The sequence below is a fragment of the Sprattus sprattus genome (assembly GCF_963457725.1).
Source record: "Sprattus sprattus genome assembly, chromosome: 20".
In the NCBI taxonomy this organism is placed as follows: Eukaryota; Metazoa; Chordata; class Actinopteri; order Clupeiformes; family Clupeidae; genus Sprattus; species Sprattus sprattus.
The window spans coordinates 24567504-24592521 of NC_137918.1; the positions used below are offsets into that span (position 1 = coordinate 24567504).

The window sequence follows — 25018 nt, forward strand, 5'->3', positions numbered from 1 at the left end:
AGCGACAATGTCCATACAGAAGTTCAGGTAGTCAGTAGTGCAGTGTGTGGCCCCTTCAATGTCCTCCCCAAAAGAGTCCTGAAGCACACTCCAGTCAGTTGAATCAAAGCAGTCCCTGAGGGCAGGGGCGTAGCAAGCTTTTCAAAAGTGAGGGGGATGGATGTGATTTGTTTATTAACAATAGAAACGATGGATACAATGACAGAGGTGTACAACATGTATAACATACAAGATATAAAAAGCATCCCATTTAAATGAGTGATACTGACATCATTGAAAGACAGATGCATTGATTAATGCATCCTTGGCCAGGATATTTATAACATGCTAGTATGCCTAATGAGTTCGCGATTCACAACTTCACCAGGCGTGAAGAAGCCTCGGAATCTGAATGTAATGTTCAAGCAAACACATTTACAAAAAATGATAATCATTGAATATTAAGGTCTGCCTAATATTCGTTCGAATTATAGGCTATATATATTTTTAATAGGCCTAATCAAATTTATTATAGCCTATTAACGAAGTTCGGAGTCAAAGCTATAGGCTACTGAAAAGGCAGGCTGTCGCCTAAAACTGTGTTGGCTCATTAAAAACTGATGCTAATTATCTTGGAAAATTCTCTAACTGCAGTCAAGTTGTCATTGCTTGTATCAAACCATTGTGAATTTCTCGTAACATTAAAACAGGTGACGACTTACTCCTTGTAAAAGACTGATGCTCAGAGCTCTAATGGTTTCCTCAGGTGAACGAAATTTTCAGAAGATCAGTCGCGCGCAATGCCAGTATGCTTTATTTTCATTGGTTGCTGGATTAAATCTTACGCAGATACAAAATATATGCTTTTTCTGATTGGCTGTTGTGTAGCCCAGTTCTTTTTTCGGATTGGCTGATAAGTGGCACCTCACGTCAGACTCCAGGGGATTCGGGGAGACGTGCTTGATTCCTCCATGGTGAGGGCAGCGCGGCCAGGTCATGTTTGCGCGCTGCGGCACATTATATAGCCTAGAGTTTTTTTTCAGCGTGAGAAATACGATGTGTGGCGGGAGTGCGTGATTAAAGACCAAAATGGGTGCCCTGCGTTTGTGCAAAACTGTGGAAAAACTGCAGAAAAAGTGTGGGTGTTGAACCCTCTCACCGGGAAAAGTGTGGGTGTTAAAACACCCACATCCCCCACGGGTGCGCGAGCCTGCCTGAGGGCATCCTCTGCCTCAGGAGACCACTTCCTGAAGGAGCGCGTGGTGGTTGCTTGTCTGCGCACTTTTGGTGTGTATTTGGGTTGTAAGAAAACCAGGTTGTGATCTGATTTCCCCACGGGGGGTAGCGGTGTGGCTTTGTATGCGTCCCGCACATTAGCATACATCAGATCAATTGTCCTGTTCTGCCTTGTAGGGCAAGTCACAAACTGATGAAAAGCAGGCAGAGTTGAGTCCAAAGTTACGTGATTGAAATCCCCCAAGATTGCAATGAAAGCCTCGGGGTGTTTTGTTTGCAGCCCAGCGATAACGGAGTAGAGTGTGTCACACGCGATTTCGACCGTAGCTCGTGGAGGGATGTAAACACACCCAACAATGGCGTGTGAGAATTCCCTGGGCATGTAATACGGACGGAGGCTTACGGCTAACACTTTGATGTCCGGGCAACAGATGGTTTCCTTTACAGTCACATGCCCTGGGTTGCACCACCTAATGTTAACATAAAGTGCAAGCCCCCCACCTTTCCGTTTGCCACTCAGCTTAAGGTCTCTGTCCGCTCTCACCGTAGTAAAGCCGGGTAGCTCCACGTTGTGGTCTGGGATGTTGCCGTTCAGCCAGGTTTCCGTGAGGCACAGTAAGCTGCACTCCCTGTACAACTTCACGTTCACCACCAAGGCTGCCAGCTCGTCTACCTTGTTGGCCAGCGAGTTAACATTCCCCATCACACACGAAGGAATAGCCGGTTTGAACCTCCACCGCTTCTGCAGGCGCTTAGCCTTCACCAACGCACCAGCTCTGGTCCCACGGTAGCATCTCACCAGCTCCTCCGGTATGGGGTAAACAATGCCGGCATGATTTCTTGACCGTAGTGCGATCAGCTGATCCCTCGCGTAAACAATGTTCTGACTGCCCTGATGCAGTCGATTCGTAGTAGTATCCATAGGATATAAATGTAACTATACAGTACTTCAGAAAGCAAAGTGTAAACAAGGAAAAAAACACTTAAAAACGCTAAAAAGACACGAAAACAACGGAGCTACGTGAAAAGGCTGCCACTTGCGTCGGAGCCGGAAGTCACAATTTTGATTGTTGAGCATGTTGAGCACGTTGATCCTCTCAGACGTATTTTTCAGTTACAATAATTGGGTTTTTACATTGTACAGTGTCTATTTCTCGGTAACTTTCTAAAAATATAAGCAAAAAAAGTCAAACAAACTACTTTAGGTACAAATATACGACCATCTACAGAGTTTAGTCTGCCCTCTTTTTTTTTTTGGAGCTTCGCGGTTTTGAGACGTGACCATATGCGTGATTTGATTGGCTAGAGTCTGTGTTGTCAGCTTTGCATTAAAGGCCATTTTATTGGTTGACACTTGCGTTGTCTCTCATGATTGCGTTTCATCTGGCAACTTTAGAACATTGACAGACATTTTGATTTGATTATTAATAAAATACATTTGTACCTCGTCAAATACGGGAGAAATGACAAAACGGGAGGGCGGCGGGAGATGGATCAGAAAACGGGAGAAACCCTGGAAAAACGGGAGAGTTGGCAGCTCAGGTTGTTTGGTACGTTGTTTTATTTGCCACAAATTGCATTAGATACAGGTTTGATACAACACCAGTAGTTTATTTTCCTTTTTGTTGTTGATAATTGTTTTCCGTGTGCTGCATCAGAGACATAAACAAAGAAGCAATACAATTACAATGAAATAACGGAGTGGTCAATTAAACAACAAACAACCCACAATTATGTGCAAATACACAATCCATGAGTAAACAGCAAAGCAACAAACAAGCAACAATCAAGTGAGAATACTCAATCCCCAACTAAGCAGCAAAAGCAACAAAACTGCCAGGTGAACAAACTATTTATAGACTCCACCCGCTTAGCTAGCAGGTGGAGTTTGATTTGGCTCAGCAGATTCACCATAGTCCAAGAAATTAACTGAAAAAACCCAGGTTCCAGGAAGTCTTTTCAGTAACGGTCACATTGATTGAGAGCGTCTTCACATTTAAACTTTTTTTTTTTTTTTATCACAGACAATTGTTACAAACGGGAGATTTATTAACAGCTGACCCTATCTCTCCAAATTTAAACCCTGGGCAACATTTATAAAAGATCTACCCAAAGAAGAGCAGGGTAGGGCTGCATTACATTGAAACATCGAATCTCATCAATTAATACTAATTACTTTACAATGGGTGTTTTTTGGCCCTCATCCCAAGACTTTCACAACACCACAATGCATTAGAAACTGTTTACGCATATTTATTTTATATAGCTGCAGCTCAAGAGATCTCCTGACTCAGGCAAGCTATCCTTATAGCTGATAGTGATTGGACTGCTGATTAGAACTTGATGGTAAGATCCAATCTCTGATATCTATTACTAAGTGAGCCATTCCATTATTGTGATGCAAATGTACCATTACAATTATTCCAAGCATGTGCTATAGCAGTCTTAGGCTAGTATGGTTGGACTGGTTGAGAATTGTGATGAAATTGTAGTAGATTTAGAAAGGGAGAACAACACTGAAGATGAACGGTCTGAACACAAGATCTCAGTATGCCGTTATGAACAAAACAAACACAATCATGTACAATCCACAACTAAACATAGGGATGGGAATCGAGAACGTTTGGAATCGTCAGCCAAATTCTTTAACGGTTCTGCTAATGGTCCTCTGTGCCGTTGCGCATGCACAACCTTTTATAGTTTCTTCAGACTGCAGCAAACATGGCAACTAGGCAGAATCGTTCTAAAGTTTGGCTGTATTTCACACAACAAAATGACAACTACGCCACTTGTAACGTGTGTAAAAAGTCTTTTTCGTTGAAGGGAGAAAATACAACAAATATGAATAAGCATATGTCATGTGTTCCATCCATGCAGCAGCTCAGCTAACGTCAGCGCTTCATCTCTTATTATCCAAGGTAAACTCCTCAAAAGTGATCACAACCACTCACTGTGCGAAGCAATTTGCCTTTATTGTGTGTAGTCGATCAAGTCGATCTTCTGCTTACTTAAAAATGTAAGTTTGTATGTATACATACTATACATGGTGTGTGCAGCATTATAGAAAATTAAATAAAAGAAAATGAATGAATGCTCTTTATTTCACCCCTTTCCCATCAAGAATCGATAAGCAGGAATCGAAAAGGCATCGGAATCGTTCAAATCTTATCAATTCTCATCCCTAATTAAACATGATTGAATTCCCATAACCTCCTGTCAATCTACACATCCCTGGCACAGATCCACTTCAGATTCGTCAGCCATCGTCGCTATCGAGTTGTCTTGTTTAAAACTCCTGTCAATTTACAGTATGTTAGTGCAGCTGAAGTGGTTTTTAAAGAAGTACAGGAGACGGTCCAATGTGTCGTTTTTCTGATTCCTGTAGGAGAGGTATTGATTGTTCCCTGGCCTCCTGCCATGATGGTCAACGATGACGTGGTTGCATGACGCTATCAGTAGTTTCCCAAGAGCATCCACAAAGAACTCTGTCAGTGGAGGAGACAGGGAAGGGACTGTTGAGTGCACTGCATGCATTCTCTTCATCATATCCGACAATATGGTGATTCTGTTGTGTGAAGATGTCTACCAAGAAATGCATTCAACCAGCAGTTGAACGCATTTCTTTAAAAACTGTTTGAGCTACCCACCATACATGTGCTGGACCACTGATCCGGAACTACCATGCTTACTTTTTTCAGCAATAGTGAGGTTACGGCAGCAATAGTGAGGTTACGGCAGCAATAGTGAGGTTACGGCTGTGGTACACTGCTCTACGGTGGTACACTGCTCTACGGTGTCCTTGACAACGCCCACACTGAGGAGTCTGAACGGCAGAGACTATGCTGCTGAGGTAAATGTCCCTGTGATCCTGATTTTCATCACAATATTATGTGTATCAATACCTACTCTTTTTTTCATTTTTTTTTTTTACTTTGACTCTACAGTCTCCTATCCTCACTTCCATTCCTCCATGCCATGTCTGTGTTTATCTTCCACTTCATCCATTGATAATTCTAACATCTTCTTCCTCCAGTCCATTCTCTCTCATATTTTCACTCATTCCCTCTCTCTGTAGAACTTCCATCCACTTGTTTTTTTCTATCCCTCTTCAAATCTTCTTTCTCACACTCCATCTCTCTGCTTCACTCCATTTTATCTCATTCTTTCACTATTTTCCCTCTTTACTCGCTATTTCCTGTCTTAACCATAGCCACTCTTGGTCACTCTTCTTTCCTTTCTTCTTTCACTCATGTTCACTCTTCTTTCCTTTCTTCTTCCTTTCTTAACTTTTGGATTTCATGCACTTGTATTTCTTTCAGGAAATGCATATTTTGGTTATAATTATTATTAGCAGTAGTGGTAGTAGTAGTATTATTAATAATAACAATAAATAAAATTGAACCACACTGAATAACTAAAAGTGAGAATTTGAACTGCAACTAAAGAAAAACCGACTCAGTCTTGTAGATGCTAAAAACGAAAGAGGTGGTCCTGCGTTGTCACTTACGTGAGTGGCCTGACCTCTTGAGCCGGGGATCAAATAGCACCTTCCGCACCGAGTCAGTCCGTGCAAGGAAGAAGTTGATGACCACGCTGCTGAGGGAACACTGAGGGAAACCAGGCACTTTGTCCTTGTAGGGTCCAGGGAACCGGAGCAGGCAGCCCCCCTCATCCTCCTGCCCTTCCTCGTATGTCATCCGGTGACTGAACACCGTCGAGCCTGCTACACCACCCACCTGGGTACAGACAAACTCATGATTACCGTCGAGCCTGCTACACCACTCACCTGGGTACAGACACACTCATGATTACCGTCGTGCCTGCTACACCACCCACCTGGGTACAGACACACTCATGATTACCGTCGAGCCTGCTACACCACTCACCTGGGTACAGACACACTCATGATTACCGTCGAGCCTGCTACACCACCCACCTGGGTACAGACACACTTTTTATTATTGTTTCATCACGTGTCGAACAATCAGAGGTACCCCCTAGCCGCTGACTGGGGTAGAGATATGACTCCATGCAGATCCGATTTATAATGCATCATTGATGACGTGGATGGTTATTGTTATTATTATAGATTGATTTCCTGTTGCTTAGGACCCTTGATCAGGACCCTGTCATGGCCAGCCCAGTTTCGAGACCTGAATCCCATAAAAAACCTCTGAAATGTGATCAAGAGGAAGATGGATGGTCACAAGCCATGAAAAGAAGCCAAGCTGCTTGAATTCTTGCGCCAGGAGTAGCATAAAGTCACCCAACGGCAATGTGAAAGACTGGTGGAGAGCATGCCAAGACACATGAAAGTTGTGATTTTAAATCAAGGTTATTCCACCAAATATTGATTTCTGAACTCTTCCTAAGTTAAAGCATTAGTATTGTGTAGTTTAAAAATGAATATGAGCTTGTTTTCTTTGCATTATTCGAGATCTGAAGACACTGCATCTTTTTTGCTATTTTGACCAATTGTCATTTTTCTGCAAATAAATGATCTAAATGACAATATTTTTATTTGAAATTTGGTAGGAATGTTGCCAGTAGGTTATAGAATAAAACAAAAATGTACATTTTACTTTAACACATACCAATAAATAGTAAAACCAGAGAAACTGATAATTTTGAAGTGGTCTCTTAATTTTTTCCGCGGCTGTATGAGTATGTCACATCATAGCCATAAGAACATGTTGTCCTCTGTATCACTGATGACGGTAGGAGATTACTATGGAGTAAGGAAGCTGTCAGAATGTTCGTGTGTATAAAATAGATATACGTGCATATTTTTTGAAGTTGAGCAGAAAATACATATTTGTAAACTCTTACAAACACAAAATGCAACTTCACGATTACGATTTCTTCATTACGAATACGAATTCACGAATTACAAACACGAAATACAACTTCACGATTACGGTTTCACAAATTACAAACACAAAATGCAACTCCACAAGTTACGTTTCACAAACGTGACTAAACTGTCAAAAATACGTCACTACTTTCATAGGTCACCACAGACATTATTATTGAGCAGAGGATACATCGATCCCACAGACTGCGCATGCGTTCAAGTTCAGAGAAACCATAGAGATCGAGAAAGACATTTACCAGGTCCAGCTCAGGCATGCTCTCCATGACCTCCACCAGCTTCTCTATCTGGGTTCGCTTTGTGAATTCGAAGTCATCGTCCACCCAGAGGAAGTACTTTGTGGTGACCTGAGACACAGCCAGTGTCCTTCCTGCAAACCAGCCCTGATAAGATAGCATGCATGGAAAAGATGATTATAAAGGAAAACAGATGCTGTCCAGATTCCTCACATTGCAACTTCAGACAATAAATTGTCCTAAATTGGAAATGCTTATAGAGAAATACAATGTGTTGCTTCTTAATAATACAAGTAACCTGAAATAAATAGCTTAGAATTTGGACAGTAACTAAGTACAATAACTATACACATTGAGGGGTATTTAATGCAGCTACAGGAAACCCCTGAACTGTAACATCCCAACATAGTAGCCAACACAGCCGAATGATGTGTAATTTAATGCAGCACATTATTGATTATTATTAATTATTAAGAATTCATAATGTTAAGCACTACAAGGATAAATGCACCTGTAATAACAAAACAGTTGACATATCTTTGCCAATAGCCTAATACTACACTTACAGTATACCACCAAACCTACTAACAACAATCATCCTTTTATTATGTCTACATGCCCACACTTTACTTTTTGATGAGATTTATGAGGCTGATACAGTTGTCTGAAGCTAATGAAGTAACCCTGTGTTAGGTGAAAATTCACCCTAGTTACCTCAGGACTCCGGAACTAACCCTAGTTACCTCAGGGTGAATTTATTAGACAAACAACAACAACAAGAATTGCAATCGGGATCCCCTCCCAGCACAAGGCTGAAAGTGAAGCAATGATAAAATCATTGCGCAAGGTTTATATAGACAGAAGTTTAGCTTTCAGCAGTGATAACCACGTGGTGGATTTCTCACATTAATGTTAAAAGCAGTCACAGTACAGTAGTAGTGGACCTACCAGTTCATTGGAAAATATTTAATTAAAAAAAATTAAAAAAATGGCAAATGCTGATTATGTTTGTATTCTGATTATGTTTGTATTGATGTTGAGTATTCAAACAGGCTGCTGTTTGTGTGTGTTGTCAGGGTGAATATTTGACTATGTCTGTGTATTTGTTTGCCAGAGAGAAAGGAAAAGAGGGAGAGAGAGGGGGAGGGAGGGAGGGAGGGTTGGTTAGTGTCCTTGTGTGTCTTTCTGATTGTGTGCTTGCATGTGTAATCATTCATTATCCTGTAGCTATAGCACCAAGCATGTGAAACAGAAAGATCTGACCTTAGTGTGACCATAGTACACATGTGCAATATGAATTATTGAAATTAACTTCTACCTGTCCGGGAGGCATGAAGTACTGTTCGATGTCAGAGCCATTCACTTTGATTGGGTCAAAGCTGTCATCAGCGATGATTATCTTCATGGTCTTATAGTACTGGCGGATGCTGCGGATCAAGGTGTTCAGCTCGAAGTACCTAACGAAGGTCTTGGTGGTGATGGTCACCTGTGAGTTTATATCTAGGGTGAAGAAAGCAATCTTTTACGGTTGCTGCTACTTCTATTGTGGAATTTGTAATCATGTTAAAACAGAATTTAAAGCAAAAATATAAAAGGCAACCATTATACTAACATTATAGGTAAACAGTAAAGAGACCATATCAATAATGTGCTGCATTTAATTACACATTATTTGGCTGTGTTGGCTACTATGTTGTGTTGCGCCGAAGGTATGCCATATGCTATATCCTCCTCTGCCGCTCGCCCATACATACGAACACGCATGCACCCAATAATGCATGGGCCCGAGGTGTCATTGGACGCACTCTGCTAGGCAGGGAAGGATAAGAGAAGGACTTGGGGAGCTTTTGTTTGAACTCGATGCCTTGACACCTGTGTTTGTTCCTTCACTTTTTAAGGTAATAGAACCTTATCTTGTGGGTTTCAACTGCTGCAAATGAATGTGTATGATCTAAAAACATGTATACTGGTTAATGGGGTGTTACTTCATTAAAGGATGTCTGTGTGTTTGTTTAATGATGTTTGTAGATTGTGAATGAACATGGATTTATGACAACTGCTGGTGTTAGTCTGTGTTGAATAATTATGCAATTGTTAGTGAACCTGAAATGATGGTGGTAGCCTGTCTTTTACTGTAGCCTGCCTTTTAGTGCTCTTTAATAAAGGGAACTCCATGCCTTGACACCTGTGTTTGTTCCTTCACTTTTCAAGTGTAAGGAACCTGTTTCCCCTAGGCTTGAGGCCGGTAACACATACCTTCTCCTAGATCCAATATGATGGGCACGGAGGGTTGCTGGATGACTACGGGAAAGGTGACATTGTGTTTCTCAAACAGGAAATGCACTGGAGAGAGGAAGAAAAGCACACGGTTAACAGGAGAACCACCAAGGGGCAAATTAAGAATTCCTTATATTCTCTGAACTTCTGTTTAACACCTCCTTTTAATGTCTTCTCATATAAGGCAGTGCCTCGTTTCTATACCCCCAATACATAACCCAGTTCGGGCTATGGATGAACTGTATGAAATCATCGATGGGCAGGAAACTCTACACCGAGAGGCTGCATTCATTGTGGCAGGCGACTTCAACAAAGCCAACCTCAGGAAAGTCCCTGCCTTCGGCAAATCGGATCATTACTCTGTTCTCCTACTACCATGTTTTAGGCAAAAGCTGAAACGTGAAAAGCCTGTGATTCGCTCAATACAGTGCTGGACAGAGCAGTCAGATGAGGCACTAGGTGACTGTTTTCAAACAACAGACCGGGGAATTTTTGGGATGCCGCTGTTAACATCCATGAGTTTGCATTAGGCTATATACAGTGCCTTGAATTTTTTTGTATCCTTCCCCTGACTTATACTTTTCAACAACCTTTTCTCTGAGTTTGTTAGAGTGATCTTGGGTCTTCATGGTGTAACAGTAGCCAGGAATACTGATTACTGAATACAGACCAGTGAATGGACCTTCCAGACACAGGTGTCGTTACACTACAATCACTTGAGACACATTCACTGCACACTGATCCCCATTCCTAGCCTGACGATGTCATACTCATGATTCTAGTCAGAATATGAGTCTGATACCGAACTTTTGGGCTGTGATTATGGGGCGTGTTTCAACGAACCAGGAAAGAAAATGCCTATTCGCTGAATTGGATACCTAGAACCAATCAGAGCAACGTAGTAGCCTATTACCATCTGATAGATTAAACTTTTACCTGATCCCGTAGGAAGGACGGCAAAAACATCTTTTCAATCGACAAATGCCTTGATCGCGTTTCTCTGTTCCTCTTTCAAAATGGATGCGCTGTCAATGTCTGTTGAGATATGCCTGCTCACGTTAATTAATTAGCATTAAGGCTACAAGCTACAGTTAGTTTCAATGGGATTTTTGTGTACACGTTAGCAATGATCTAACAATAATGGTCTAGAGAGCTTTAGTTAAGACAAAAAATACTCTGCAACATTCGTGTTGCACATGCACAACTAACCGAGTCAATGTAGACATTAAAAAGTCGTGTAGATAGCTTAATTCACATAAAATATTCCCCACTAAGCACCCGAGAGGCGGCCATCTTGGTCGGAGTTCGAATCTACCGGTTAATTCAACTCAAGCGTTGGTATCTGTCCATCAACGTATAAAGCCCGCCCTGACAATTTGATTGGTCCGGTTTCATCCTACCGATGAAACTCTCTCCCAATTAGCCCAGAGCCAGACCAAATCTCCCTGACAAATTTTTTTGTGGGCGGGGCTTGGGCTGGTATCCAGGCTACCCCATTCCACTAATTGTGAGACTTCTACCACCAATTGGCTGGACCTCTGTTGAATTAGGTCAGTCTATTTAAAAGGGGGTGAATACTTATGCAATCACTTATTTTCGTTACATATTTTTATTTAATTTACATAACTGTCTAGAAATCTGTTTTCGCTTTGACATTAAAGAGGGCTTTTTGTGGGACTTCCGGGGAGGCGTGACACCAGCATGGCAGCATAGTTTTAGGCTCCGCTCGGCTTGATCTTCCTACTCCATGTATTAATGAAAGATATGCTTTGAAATCCCTTAAACAATGTCATTTAAATATCTTAAAGAGGGCTTTTTGTGATTTGTCCAAAAAGCCAAGTTAAATTGACCACGACTGATTTATAAAAGCAATAAAAGGGTAAAACATCCAAGGGGGTGAATACTTATGCAAGGTACTGTATGTTAGTCCATTGATGACGTTGTACAGCGAATGAATGCCAGAACTTTTTTGACTGTTCCCACACTGCAGCCTACTCCTCTAGGAGCATAGTCTGGGTGTTGTCTTTCTCTCCTTCTCTTCTTCCCTATCTTTAGCCAGTTTCACTCTGGCAGGGGGACTGCCAATGGAAACTAGCCTTTTGGCTACAATTGGGTGCATTTACTTTCTAATGTTTATTAATGCACACTGTCCCTCTTAATCAAATAAACAAATCAAACTTTTCCAAACCAGAAGCCATGGGTGAATGGAGGAGTGTCTTCATCACTCAAAGCCCGTACAGCTGCCTATCATTCTGGAGACTCATGTGAGTACAACTAGCCCGATATGAACTCATAAAAACCATCAAGCTGGCAAAGAGACAGTACAGAGAGAAAGTGGAGTCTTATTACACAGGATCCAAAACCAGACATGTGGGGTGGGTTGAAGACTATCACAGATTATAAAGGATAGAGCCATCAAGCAAAGGTCTCTGTTTGTCTTGCAGAAGAGCTGAACACCTTTTAATTCAATTCAATTCAATGGCACATAAGGGGGGACCCATCTGCTTGAGGTCGGCCGGGTGGAGACAGGAAGGTGGGACGGGGGGAAGGGGGGAAGGGGGGAAGGGGAAGGGTTGTGTGGCAGAAGGGGAAAGGAAGCAACAGGGGCAATACACAGCCAGCATTTGGTCACTGGACATATGTGTACATACATCTGGTGGTAAATACATGATACAGACATGACCAGATTACTGTGCCAATAGGGTTACTGTTACAGGGGTAGGGGATGTAGGGATGTAGGGTATGCTCGATTTGAGTCTCACACCAGGTCAGAGGTACTGCTGGAGCAAGACAGCTGCCCTCTCCAGGTATCTGTGACTGATGTGTGCCAGTCATTCAGGAGAGTGAACGTGCATAAAGCTCCAGGACCTGACAACATCCCTGGCCGTGTTCTCAAGGCCTGTGCTCCTGAACTGGCAGAGGTGTGCACTGACATCTTTAACCTCTCCCTGTCCCAGTCTGGCGTCCCCAATAGCTTCAAGAGGGCCACCATCATCCCGGTCCCTAAGAAACCATCAGTGAGCTGTCTCAATGATTACCGCCTTGTCGCACTCACCTTTGTTGTGATGAAATGCTTTGAGAGATTAGTCAAAGACCACATTACATCCTGCCTGTCACCTGCATTAGACCCACTCCAGTTTGCATATATAGGCCGAACAGGTCTACAGATGATGCTGTAGCTATGGCCTTGAACACTGCGCACCTGGATCAGAACAACACGTACATGCGGATGCTCTTCATCGACTTCAGCTCCGCCATCAACACCATAGTACCATCCAGGCTGATCATGAAACTACAGGACCTGAACATCAGTCCCTCCATGTGCAGCTGGATATTGAACTTCCTGACAGACAGGCCACAGTCAGTACGGCTAGGTAACATCACCTCAACCAGTCTAATACTCAGCACTGCTGCCCCACAAAGTTGTGTGTTAAGCCCACTGTTGTAATCCCTGTTCACCTAAATTTATATGATTTTGCAGCCAATAACAGCTCCAACACCATCATTAAGTTTGCTGATGACCCCACCATTTTCGGCTGCATCAAGAATGGTGATGAGTCTGCCTTCCACCAAGGAGTTGATAGTGGACTACAGGCGGCTGCAGGGAGAACATGCAACCATTCACATCGGGGGCACAGCTGTGGAGGGAGTCAAAAGTTTCAGATTTCTTGGCATCAACATCAGCGAGGCTCTGAGCTGGACACACCATATTGGTGTGGTTACAAGGACAGGGAAACAGAGGCTCTTTTTTCTGCGACGACTGCGGAAATCTGGCATGGACTGCACTAAACTAACCATTTTTTACCGCTGCACCATTGAGAGCATACTGACTGGTGGCATCACAACATGGTTTGGCAACAGCACTGCCCAGTACAGGAAGACACTACAAAAAGTGGTCATATCTGCACAGCGTATTACAAGGACAGCATTACCATCCATTCAGGACCTTTACAGCCAGCCCTGCAGGAGAAAGGCCAAGCGGATCATCATTAACCCTAGTCTTCCCTGCCACAGTCTTTTCTCCCTCCTGCCTTCTGGAAGGCGATATGAGAGCATAAGGACTCGTACCAGCAGATACAGGGATAGTTTTTACCCACATGCCTTTAGGATGCTGAACTTTCCTTGAAATATCTTTTTTTGCACTACAATTTTCTTTTCTTTTTTTCCTCTTTTCTCCAGTATTGACAATATTAATGGTTAACAGTGCTATGTATATGAAATAAACTCGAGATTTAACTAAAAATGGCCCTTACCCAGGTCACCCGTTCTGAGGCGGTACACCGTGCTGGTGTAGTGCACTCGGCCCAGAAGGGCGTTGAGCCCAGAGGCGCTGCGGGCGGTGATGTTGAGCTGGTTGCCTCCGTCTCCCTCCACCAGCCCATCCGTGACCGGCTTCTCCACAGACAGCAGGCCCCGGGAGCACACTAGTGTCACCTGTCAGAGATTGAGCATGAGACTGACACAGCTTAGCCTGGGTCAGCACTCTCTGACCTCCAGGCAGTCCTTTATGTGGTTCATGTTAGCTAGAACACCGTCCATCGTCCACAATGTCTTCAGGGGTGGACTGTGAAGTGCTGGTTGAAGGCGGATGGGATAAAATCGTAGTGTGCTGCTGTGAGAGTTAGTGGTGTAGTGTGACTGACTATTTTCTTAATGCAACGACTATGACGTGGTGAAACTCCAGTTTGGAATCTATAAAGGATGTACTTCATGTTGGTGACGCATAGGGTTAGGGCAGTGTGACGATGTGATCGTCACTACAGATGAGTATGTGCTCTGACTGCCATGCCATCGAGCCTGGCGTTGTGGTGAGAGTGCATGTTTGGCACCCTGTAGACCCGGGTTTAAGTCTGGGTGTGGGTGACCACGCTCTCCCTTCGCAACAAAGTGCCTTGTATGAACAATGACCTTGTATGAATCATGTGCTTATGTAAGCAAGAACATGGCTTTTCTGTATTTCTGTGTGTGTGTAACTTCGATTACTAGGTGCTGATGCCATGTAGTCTGCATATGAGTAGCGTAGCTGCGTCAGTTATCGGACAGTTTGTAAAAATTTTTATCAATATAGAACGTTATGTATAAGCTTACTCAAACTAATGGTTTTCGAGAGAGATGTTATGACTTGTTTAACACCGCAAGAAAACGTATTTCTATTAATGTTTTTGGTGACACGTTACATGAGTAAGTTTTCGCTTTCGTTAATTATCGAACACTCCTAATTTGTTCCACTTACAGTGGTGGTTTTCGAGATAATATATGCTTTCCTGCAGCTTTTACATATCTACCGGTCTAATTTCTGTACAAATGACTTTGTTACAGCATGTTTTGACAAGCAAACGTTAATCTTACTAGTGTTATTTAATTTTTGTAATTTGGGTATTTTGTGGGCTTTCTTTGACCTGATTCAGTTGTAGGTGCAGTCTATTCACTTAAACACGCACAAAACAAACATAGCATGATTATGTATGTTATGTTATTATAACGGTATTTAAATTGTACTATTGTTTGTGCTACAATACAACATTTTTATTGTTTTAACCTTGTTTTAGTTAAACTGTAAACTACGGAACGCGACCTTCCTTGCCAAATCGGGTTGTTCTCCCACCCAATTTCTCAACGAGTGCTCTTCATATTGACATAGGTCTAAACGACCAGAATAATCGGATTTGGTCTCTGTGAGCATCCGTTCTTACAGGACATTATGCTAGCTGTGTTAGCATTAGAAACGACAGTTTAAAATGACAGTTAAACTTCATCTTGGAGAGAACAAATTTGACAGTACAACTTTAAGACCAAATGGAATATTCCAGTGTACCACACTTTAAGGTACACGCAAAAGTACAACACTATTTCACAAGTTTGACTTAGGTCTACAGAGTTACATTTTTTCACAAGTAAAGCTTAAATCCCATATTTTTGAGGGAGAAAAATAGTTGCCCGAAGTTGATCACAAGAGTGAATGTAAACATGACAACACCGAATGTGGCCGGTAATTGACGCGTGCCGGTATTTGACGCCTTTGCGATAAGAGCTATACGTGTAAGGAGAGGGACCTTCTGCATAAGTTTGCTTTGTCCTGCGAGAATCTGCCGGTGATTTTCTTCGCATAAGAGTGGTACCCCATATTCAAGACCCGAGTAGGCTAAGTTAACAAATATTGCCTAGGAAAAGTTAATGCTGTGTGTGTTTTGTGCCACTTAAAGTATTTCTTAGTTTTGCCAGGGGGAATATCTTTCGGAATATAGAGATTTTGGAATATCAGGCTTTCGGAACACTGGGCCGTCCCCATCTATGAAGCAGCACTATGGTTACGACTGAGCTAGAGACCAGGCAGAAGGGTTGTATTACTTTTATTCCTTTCATCATGATTTTAGTAATCTAAGAAGCCTGTCGGAACATCAGGTTCTGATACGATGTTGAATCATTATTTGTATTGCTCTTGCTGCTTGCTTTTATTGATTTTATGTAAAGCACTTTGAACTGCAACTCTTGTACGAAATGTGCAATATGAATAAAGTCTTACTAACTCATTAAAAAATGCCATGATGCCTTGTACGTTTTCACCAGAAAGTTGAGAAAATGCAAGTGTTATTATGTGAAACCCAAATATATTGTGCAATGGAAGGTTAATTTGGGTAACCTAGGTAACCTTTATTGCCCATTGTATCGTGCTGGACAGAAAGCAAGTGCAAAAACACCAGAAACGCCAGATCCCAAAAAATCCCAGATAGCGGCTGATGGTCATGGCATGAATCCACTCCAGAATCAGCCGCCATCTTAGAATTACACCCTCTTTGTTCCTGCCCCTCAGCTCATAGACAATAGGTGGCTGAGGAGTCTGGCATCTGGCCTGGATCTGGATAATATGTGCCAAATCTGTGCCAGATCAGCTCAGTCAGCTACCATCTAGGCTGTCACCACCCAAATACAGTGCGGTAGACTCATCTTGGTAACAAACCTTATATATGTCACTCTGTGGGGCATAGACACCTAGACCTGAAACAATGCCACATAGTCAGTTATCACATGGATTCACTCCATTAAGGTTTTAATCCTTCATTATTACAGTCCAGATAATAATTGACCCTTCCGCGACCACTCCCCAAAACGGTAACTGATCAATCATAGCATAGCAACGGTTACTAAGCTCGGGACCTCAGTCAAGCGAGCCATTTTTATGAATGGAAGTCAATGAGAGAGACGTCTGCTCGAGAAGAGAAAATTAAACGTTGCGCTTATGGAGTGTGTAATTCTGACAGCCGATATCCAAAAAGGCTGGAGGGAGGGGTAACATTTTATCCCTTCCCGAAACCCAAGACCCAGAGAGAGAAATGCCTGCTGTGGATCAAACAATGTGGACGACTCCCCCATCAGCTGAATGTCAGCAACATAAACAGAAGCACCTACTTTGTTCCAAGAAGCTATGTCGCTAAAATCTGTCCACTGCATCGAAAACGTGAGAAAACCCTTGCTTAAAATACGATTCAGTTTTACCACCTTACAGGTTTGCGTAGCGGCGACTGTGTAGATAATAGAACAAATAAACATAGCTGGAATGAACCTGTTAGCCTTAGCATTTGTCTGTCTACAAACACGGCATGTAATGTCGTGGTTGTAGCCTATATAAGCATATTGCAGACCCTTTTGCCTGCTTCGATCTGAGATCTTGCCATTTTTCGAAAAAATGCTTGTGATTTCTTTGGGTAGAGCTGAAATTGACACGGTTGAAAACATGTTGCCACGCCATTCATACCAATGCTGAGAACCTGGGAAACGTGAATGCTTGACTGATATAGCAACCGTTGCTAAGGGGGGCGGAGTTTGCGGAAGGGTCCATTATGGTCTAAAAGACAGGCATTCCTTCACAAAACTTAACATAAACCCATTTGTTTTCCTCACTATGAAAATTTGCACACACACACACATGTAGACATACACGTATAAACACACACACAGAGACACACACACACACACACACACACACACACACCCCTACCAGGTATCGGAGTCCTCTGGAGAGGCACAACAGTGAATCCCTGTATGGGGTATTGAAGTGGGGAATTGGCAGGAGCCACAAGAAGCAGGTCGAGATGGGATGATGTTCTGCATGTCATATATAAAGGAGATGGATATCAAAACAGTGGCGTCTTAATATGAAGGTGGGAAAACAAAGCAGTTTATACAAGACAAAATAACTAAATTACCCTAAGGGTTAAAAGAGGAAGACAAAGAAACAAATATCTTATCTAAATAAATAAAATAAGTAAATAATAATCAATAAAATCAATATCTGCTGTTTGTGCATTAATCCTACATCCTACCTGGTCTTATGCTTTCTGTACTCTTCCTGTCGTCTCCTGGCGATACTGTTGTCGTTCTTGAAGAAATCCTTCAGTAAGCGCCCTTTGCACGAGCAGGGTGTGGGGGGACGTCTGGAGATTTTTGTGGCACTGGGACATTGACATGGTGGGAAGAAATATATAGTCCGGTAAGTAAAACATAACAGTAGATTCTGCAGAGGTGTCCTCAAATACTGGATGTTATTGTGTGACCATATACAGTATATGCTCATATAGGGGACTGATGGAACTGGAAATATTACTATTCTGTTGTTGTAAGACATTAACCCCTTATTTTGTATCTGCAACTCATTTTGGATCTGTACTATGTCTGTCTCGCTGAGACCTTAACAAATAACATGTGAACCCCCTACCCCTCTTCCTGCTAAAGGCTGAGGTCCTCCCCGGCCCTTACCTGACAGAATTGTATAAATGCCAACACATTCTGCTATCTGGTAGGCCTTTCTCTGAGCAACAGCTTAGAGGGGTCCCCACGCTGAAATAAACTCCAGAAACCTGACTTCAACTCTCCGGTCCCTTCTTCAACTTTGGCGTGCTTATTGAGATTCTGTCAATATGATTGCCATGACAGTAGAACACTTTGAACCAGTGTATAAAAAAAAACAATAATTTCATTACACAGTATACATGTCTTTGTTGTGCTGTTTATAATCATTCATTGTCTTAAAGGGATTTGGATTTTGTACCTCTGTACCTCTGTCTGTACCTCTGTCTGTACCTCTGTCGTTGCTGTCGTTATACAACTCCTGCAAACAAAACAAAATTTCAAACCCATTAATTTCTGCATCCGAAGCCTCCTACAACAACATCTGAAAGGTGTAAAAACATTTAGCTAATTATTTTCACTGCAAGAATGTGTTATTCCACAAATGAATGATTCTTTAACTATAGTAATGCAGACATGTAATCAAGGTTAAAGACACATTTTGGTAAACGGTTGTTGATATTTGATCTCAACAGTAGTGATGTGTCGTTCGTGAACGATTCGTTAATTTTGAACGAATCCTTACAAGGACTCGGGAGTAAAGAGTCCTCTCAAAAAGATATTCGTTCTTTTTCTCATGACCGCTCATCGGGACTGTTGCATAGGCTAAGCCAAGGAAAAAGAAATGATTCCTTGAATGCAGGTCAGGTGAAAATTATCCAAAGACCCGTATCCGAAGACCAAGTCAGAAAAATAACTAATTATTTCTGTTTCCTCTACCAGTACTGAGCCTATGGAGGTCACGTGGAAAAGGATCCAAAGACCCGTACCCGGCTGAAGAACGAATCATAGATTCAAAGACCCGTATCCGGCAGAAGAATGAATCATAGATCCAAAGACCCGTATCCGGAAGAAGAACAAATCATAGATCCAAAGACTTGGTTGGCAGAAGAACGAAAAATAGATCCGAAGACACGGTCGGGAGGTAAACGATTTGTTCATCTGCCGGTTACAATCTTTGGATCATTTTTCACATGACCTGCTTAGGCTCAGCATGGGAAGCTAGAGAAAACATTTTGAATGGGTCTTCGGATACAGGTCTTTCGATCACCTTTCACGTAACCTGCATATGCTCAGAAGAGGAAACAGAAAGGACTTATTAACCTCGTTCACTTTCGCGTGAGTGGGTTTAGTAAGATGTGAATGATATTCGTTCACAAGTAATTATTACAGGTTTCGAAATGTTTACTTTTTTGTACTTTACTTACAGTTCAGTGCAGCGTGATTGTTTGCCGTGATAATTAAATGGCAATGTGATAATAAATGACCATTTCATCCAAACTTTCGTGATACATTATTTTAATGCAGGATTTTTGCTAAAAATTGTCTAAACAATGTTGAGCAACACCAGTAGTGGTTCACGTTGCTGTGCTCACAATTTGTCTCTCACAAACAAAACAATTATATTATTTATGGCTTGCCCGAGTCACTGTTGCCAGGGATGGATTAAGGAACAGAGCTCAGCCCATGAGCTTAGGGGGCCCCTAAGCCAGAGCCTCATAAGGCGCTGTAAGGCATCTCTTATTTGTGGTTGAAAAAGGTGTATTTTGTTCATTTGCTAATGGCTTTAATTGAGTGTACCTGTGCTGTGTTAGAAAATGTGCATGTGCGCCAGGGGCGTAACTCTATGCAGCCAGCGCGGAAGGTTGGTAGGCAAAGCAGACCCTGCTCTCTAAATTTTTACGGACATTTGAATGTCAATTTGTCGCTAGTTTAATGCAACAGTGATCAAGGATGATATGATTTGACTATCAATGATCCCTTATGCTAGCCTGACTCATAATTCTAGTCAGAATATGAGTCTGACACTGCTCCATTGGGGTGTGATTATGGGGCGTGTTTTCACTGTTTATCATCTGTCGATCATCGTATAAAGGCCGCTCTGACAATTTGATTGGTTTAGGTCAGTTTTCTGAGATCTGATAATTTCTCCCAAACGGAGCGATGCCAGACCGAACTTCCAGGCCTCAAATGTTGTGGGGGCTCTGGTATCCAGGCTACCTTTATGCTATATATTCCCTTAAAATAGCAAACCTGTATCTGTCATGGTTTTCATATTTTTTAGGGGGAAATCGTCAATCTAAAACACAATTATATGCTTATCGTACAGTCCATACACTATAGAAACTATTAAAAAGCAAATTCAATTAAATGAATCATTTATTATTTAATTTTTTTGTTTTTGTCATATACAGATATGCAATGATGACTGCTGGGTAATATGTGTCTTGTTTGCCAATATCAAGTCTCAATTTGATCATGTGACGAGACGATGCGAAATAGCTAGTTTAGGCGCAGAATCTGAAAGAAGATTTACAAGCTGACAAGTGGCAGAGTACACATGCCGAACGTCACCTTTCAAACATACAAGTGCTGATGTATGATTTGCTCTTTCAATGGACAAGGAATGCCAGCCCATTCAGCCTCTCCTGCCCCATGCTGCTCAGGTAGGTCTTAATCAGTTTCGAGGACACATTTACAGGGTAAAAAAAACAAACAATCAAACAAAGAAACATTTAGAAATGAATGATGGCAGATTATGGTGGGACTATTGAAACTGCAATCCCAAGAAGGTCAGCAATACTCCACCTCACTACAGTATGGTACTAACACATGTCGCATTTACGATTTCTTTTGATATCAAGTTTTGCTGCTAAGCTTTGTCCTTGGAAGATTTCAAGATGACCTACAATCACAAGGTGACATGTTATAAGGGTATGTGAGATTCAGTCAGTGAAAGAAGATTTGATTTGCAACCATTTCATTGAGGATATATGAAAAAGGACAGTGATTCCCTTTTTAAACCGTTAAAGTGCAACAGTGAACTGTAGAATGTAGTTTTATATTGCAACATTTCCATAATTACTTTGTTCAGAAGAAATAATCGTAAATTAAAATATAGGCCTACATCTTTTATTCTAGCATACAGTAGCCTAATTGCTGAGGCATTGGCTATATTCATGTTCCTGCCTGGCAAGTGTTGCGTTTTTACTGCGTTGTAATCTTCATCAAAAAAACGAATGAAGTTGGTGGCTTCTTCGACATTTAAGGAAAACTTTAGCTTTTCCGAAATACGTCTTTTAAACTCTGGTGTTATGCCGTGTGTGTTAAAATAGCTGGCATGCTGATTGGATATTGACAGTTTAGTCAAAGCAATTTTGTCTTCAGCTATTTTTTTGGCATAAATTCACCAGGGGTTGGGCGAGCTTGCCTGGATTGTGTTCTGCGATGAACGTACACACACATATTTTCAGGGCACATTAACGGTCAGTTATTGATGCCGGTACATCAGATGTGGTTGTTGCTCCCGGTAAAAGCGTTGTGTGTTGGATAGCACGAACAGCTGCTCTACGAGCGGGGTCTAACTCATAAGTGGAAGCACTGGAAGCACTTTGTTCCCACTAGTTGCATACAGAAGCTTTCTTGAGCACAAGAGAGCACCTGCTTCTCTTAACTTCTTACACCGGCTACCAAAAGGCTTACCGTCCTTCCCTATCTCTTCTATCCATGCCCAGCGCCATTTGTTTTTCAATCCTTCATCAACAAGGAGGGAATCTTCCCAAGGATTCTTGAACTTACTCTACTTTGGCATACGTAGCATAGGCAGAGCGATACAGAAAAGTCGTTAGTGAAAGCACATTTTCCCAAGACCCACCCTAATCTACTTCTGATTGGCTAATAATGTTCTTTTGACAGCCTGAGAGTTGTGCTCCTTTCATATCATTGGCAGACGAACTCATAAACTCGAAAGTAATGGTGATGATATCGAGTTTTCAATATATAAAAAAATATATAGGCCTATTAGACTTTTTTTCCGCAGCCAAACGCTGCACGACGGAAATCCGGCATGGTGCCGGAATACTTTAATCCCTGTGTTTGACTGCGCACACAGAATGACGGCTGGCTGAATTAGACAAAAAATGTATTTGATTAAAATCATGGAAGGCACTGTTAACCAATCTCACCTAGACAGCGCAGAAGGATCCTCAATCGCAAGGAGGTGTTTCTGAAGGGTGGGCGCGAACAGCACAAGGAAGAGGGACCAGCCACAGAGGAGAAGAAACTTGACCCATGACTGCCTGAAATGACTCATATTCGATATGAGGAATAACCTGTCAGGTAAAGACAAAGGAAGAGATTTTGTTGACGAAAGTAGAGCTCTACACACACACACACACACACACACACACACACACACACACACACACACACACACACACACACACACACAAACAACACATTTAAATTTGTCTTTGTATGATTCGTATGTAAAGCTTTTAAGCATTCATACAGAAAAGGAACAAAAACAAATAAACATCAAATATTCATCAATGTCAATGTTTTTGGAATGATTGGACTGAGAAAAACTCGTTACATAAATGAAAGAAAGAATTATGTAGGGAGTTGGGATCAATTGGCTTGTACCAGTTTGGTTAGATATTTAACCACACCCAAAACTTTTTGTTTGATTAGTGCCACTTTAAAACAATACACGTAAACATTTGCAATTTGTTTGTTCATTTTAGAGAGATAACATTAAATAAATCATTATAGTGCGATTTCGATTTATATCCTCAACCTTACTTCAACCAACAGAGGTGGTCTAATTCAGTTCCTCAAACAGCCTATTTTGACAACTAGCCCAAAAAGGAGCAATTTGTATATAATCATTTGCAGGGGTCTATAATAAGTCTACAGCCCAGAACGGTGCTGAGATACAGATGAGAATTGTGTGGTTAATTGACACTTACCTGCAAGGTGTCAGAAAGGCGAAGATAAACCACGGCGCTAGACCTTATTCGGTGGGGCATGTGCCTTAGTAAAAGTTTCCAGTGCCCCAGTAAAATTCTTGCGCTGTTGTCGCTGTCCAATGGCATTCGTGAGCGCATATCCCTTCCTGCTTTCTTTCCTGACTGACTCGAGCCTGTCAGAGCCATAGAAAACAGAGTTGCGACACGCTTTGATGTCGCCGCTAGGGCTGTCACGTGGTTCATGCAAGCCTCACTAGTTCCTAAGAAACCGCAAACTGTCATTGACTTGTATGGTACAGTGAGCTATTGCATGGTAAATATCAGATCGTAAGCACACGTATGCTCTATGTAACGTATTTTAGTGTGTTATGCTTTTGAGCTGTGGTTAAACATGGGAAGTACTGCATTTATTACAGTGCATGAAATGCCCTGTATTGTTATTCCTAGGCATTTTCTTCTTCTTCTTCTTCTTCTTACCTTTTTCTGCGATTAATTCAGCCCGAACCGCTTAACGTAGAAACTTCATTCAAACTTTGTCGCGTAGGTCTTGTAAAGGACACTTATGCTATGTATTTTTCACTTTTCTAAACTTTATACTTTTTAAGATATTAAATAAAAACGAATCGAAATTTTCCCATTGACTTACATTGGGCCATTATGACATCAAAATAGGGTCTTTAAACTGGCTTGCACCTGTGCTTCACTGACAGCTGCGCCAAATCAAAGGAACCTCTTCTCTGTCCCTCTCAATTTAACTGTAACTAGGAACATTAAGACACCTTCCATTCTCTACTTTTTTTCTCTCCATCTCTCCATCTTTCTCTCTATCCCTCTCAGAGGTCGTTTACATAGAGCCTAGTTTGTCAATCTGATACGGATAGCTAATACAGATAGCCCTATCATACATACGAACACTCTCTATCCGCACCTTGTTTCCGCAACGATCGCAATCAGGGGTAGAAAGTGAGTAGATTTGAATCGGTACGGGGGCTGGTGTTCGTCTGCACGGTTTCACGCAACCTGATGACGTCACTGCCCCACGTGATCTTTCCGGCATCTCCAACCAATATATATATAACTTGTTCTCCCTCAAAATCTCACTCGTGGTGGGCCTCGAATTCACTAACATTAACCCAGTCTTCTGATTTTTGATTAGCCCCCTATCTTGATCTAATTCTTCTTATTCAGACGTAACATAACTTTCATGACCACAAATATAAATTGGCCAGCGATTTAATTTGCTTTTTTATTCATAAATGTATGTAAAATGCTCGGAGCAATGCATCATGGGAAATGGGATGACAGACATGTCATGTTACTGTTCCAAACTCTTTATTATCAATAGAAAAAAGAATTCATTTTCGCATATCCTTTAGTCTGACCACTGATATTAACTATCATAATGTAATGTTGTTAATTGGAGCTTGAATGTCTTGTGTAATGTGTTTATCCTCGTGCTGTGAAGTACCTTCTTCTAGGTTTTTCACGTTTTTTCAGTTGTGTAAATAAAGCGCTAAAGCGCCACCCACAGGCGTGAGGTATGTACTACAGTCGGTTCACCACAATCTGCTGCCTCCGTGTTTACGCAAATCTCTCGTTGCCAGCCTCCGTATTTACGAAATTAAGGTGCTATGCACACGAAGTCTAGGGCCTCCGAATCGGATTTACTTTTCACACCAATCGAATCTTTTAATTTCGTAAATACGGAGGCTGGCAACGAGAGATTTGCGTAAACACGGAGGCAGCAGATTGTGGTGAACCGACTGTAGTACATACCTCACGCCTGTGGGTGGCGCTTTAGCGCTTTATTTATATTTGGGGTC

The 25018-nt window shown here is 41.8% G+C and overlaps 1 protein-coding gene across 1 annotated transcript in view; it reads right to left on the reverse strand.

Moving 5' to 3' along the window:
• Positions 1-4518: 4518 nt before the first annotated feature.
• Positions 4519-25018, reverse strand: part of LOC308381679 (beta-1,4 N-acetylgalactosaminyltransferase 1-like) — a gene marked incomplete at both ends in the record, with an annotated part of 30155 nt that continues 9655 nt past the window's right edge. The window contains 10 exons of the mRNA XM_080859266.1: positions 4519-4700; positions 5723-5951; positions 7327-7470; positions 8642-8823; positions 9580-9666; positions 13854-14034; positions 16559-16596; positions 17597-17703; positions 17922-18050; positions 22410-22556. Of these exons, the coding sequence (XP_080715392.1) occupies positions 4519-4700; positions 5723-5951; positions 7327-7470; positions 8642-8823; positions 9580-9666; positions 13854-14034; positions 16559-16596; positions 17597-17703; positions 17922-18050; positions 22410-22556 (1426 nt within the window). The remainder of the gene's footprint in view (positions 4701-5722; positions 5952-7326; positions 7471-8641; positions 8824-9579; positions 9667-13853; positions 14035-16558; positions 16597-17596; positions 17704-17921; positions 18051-22409; positions 22557-25018) is intronic.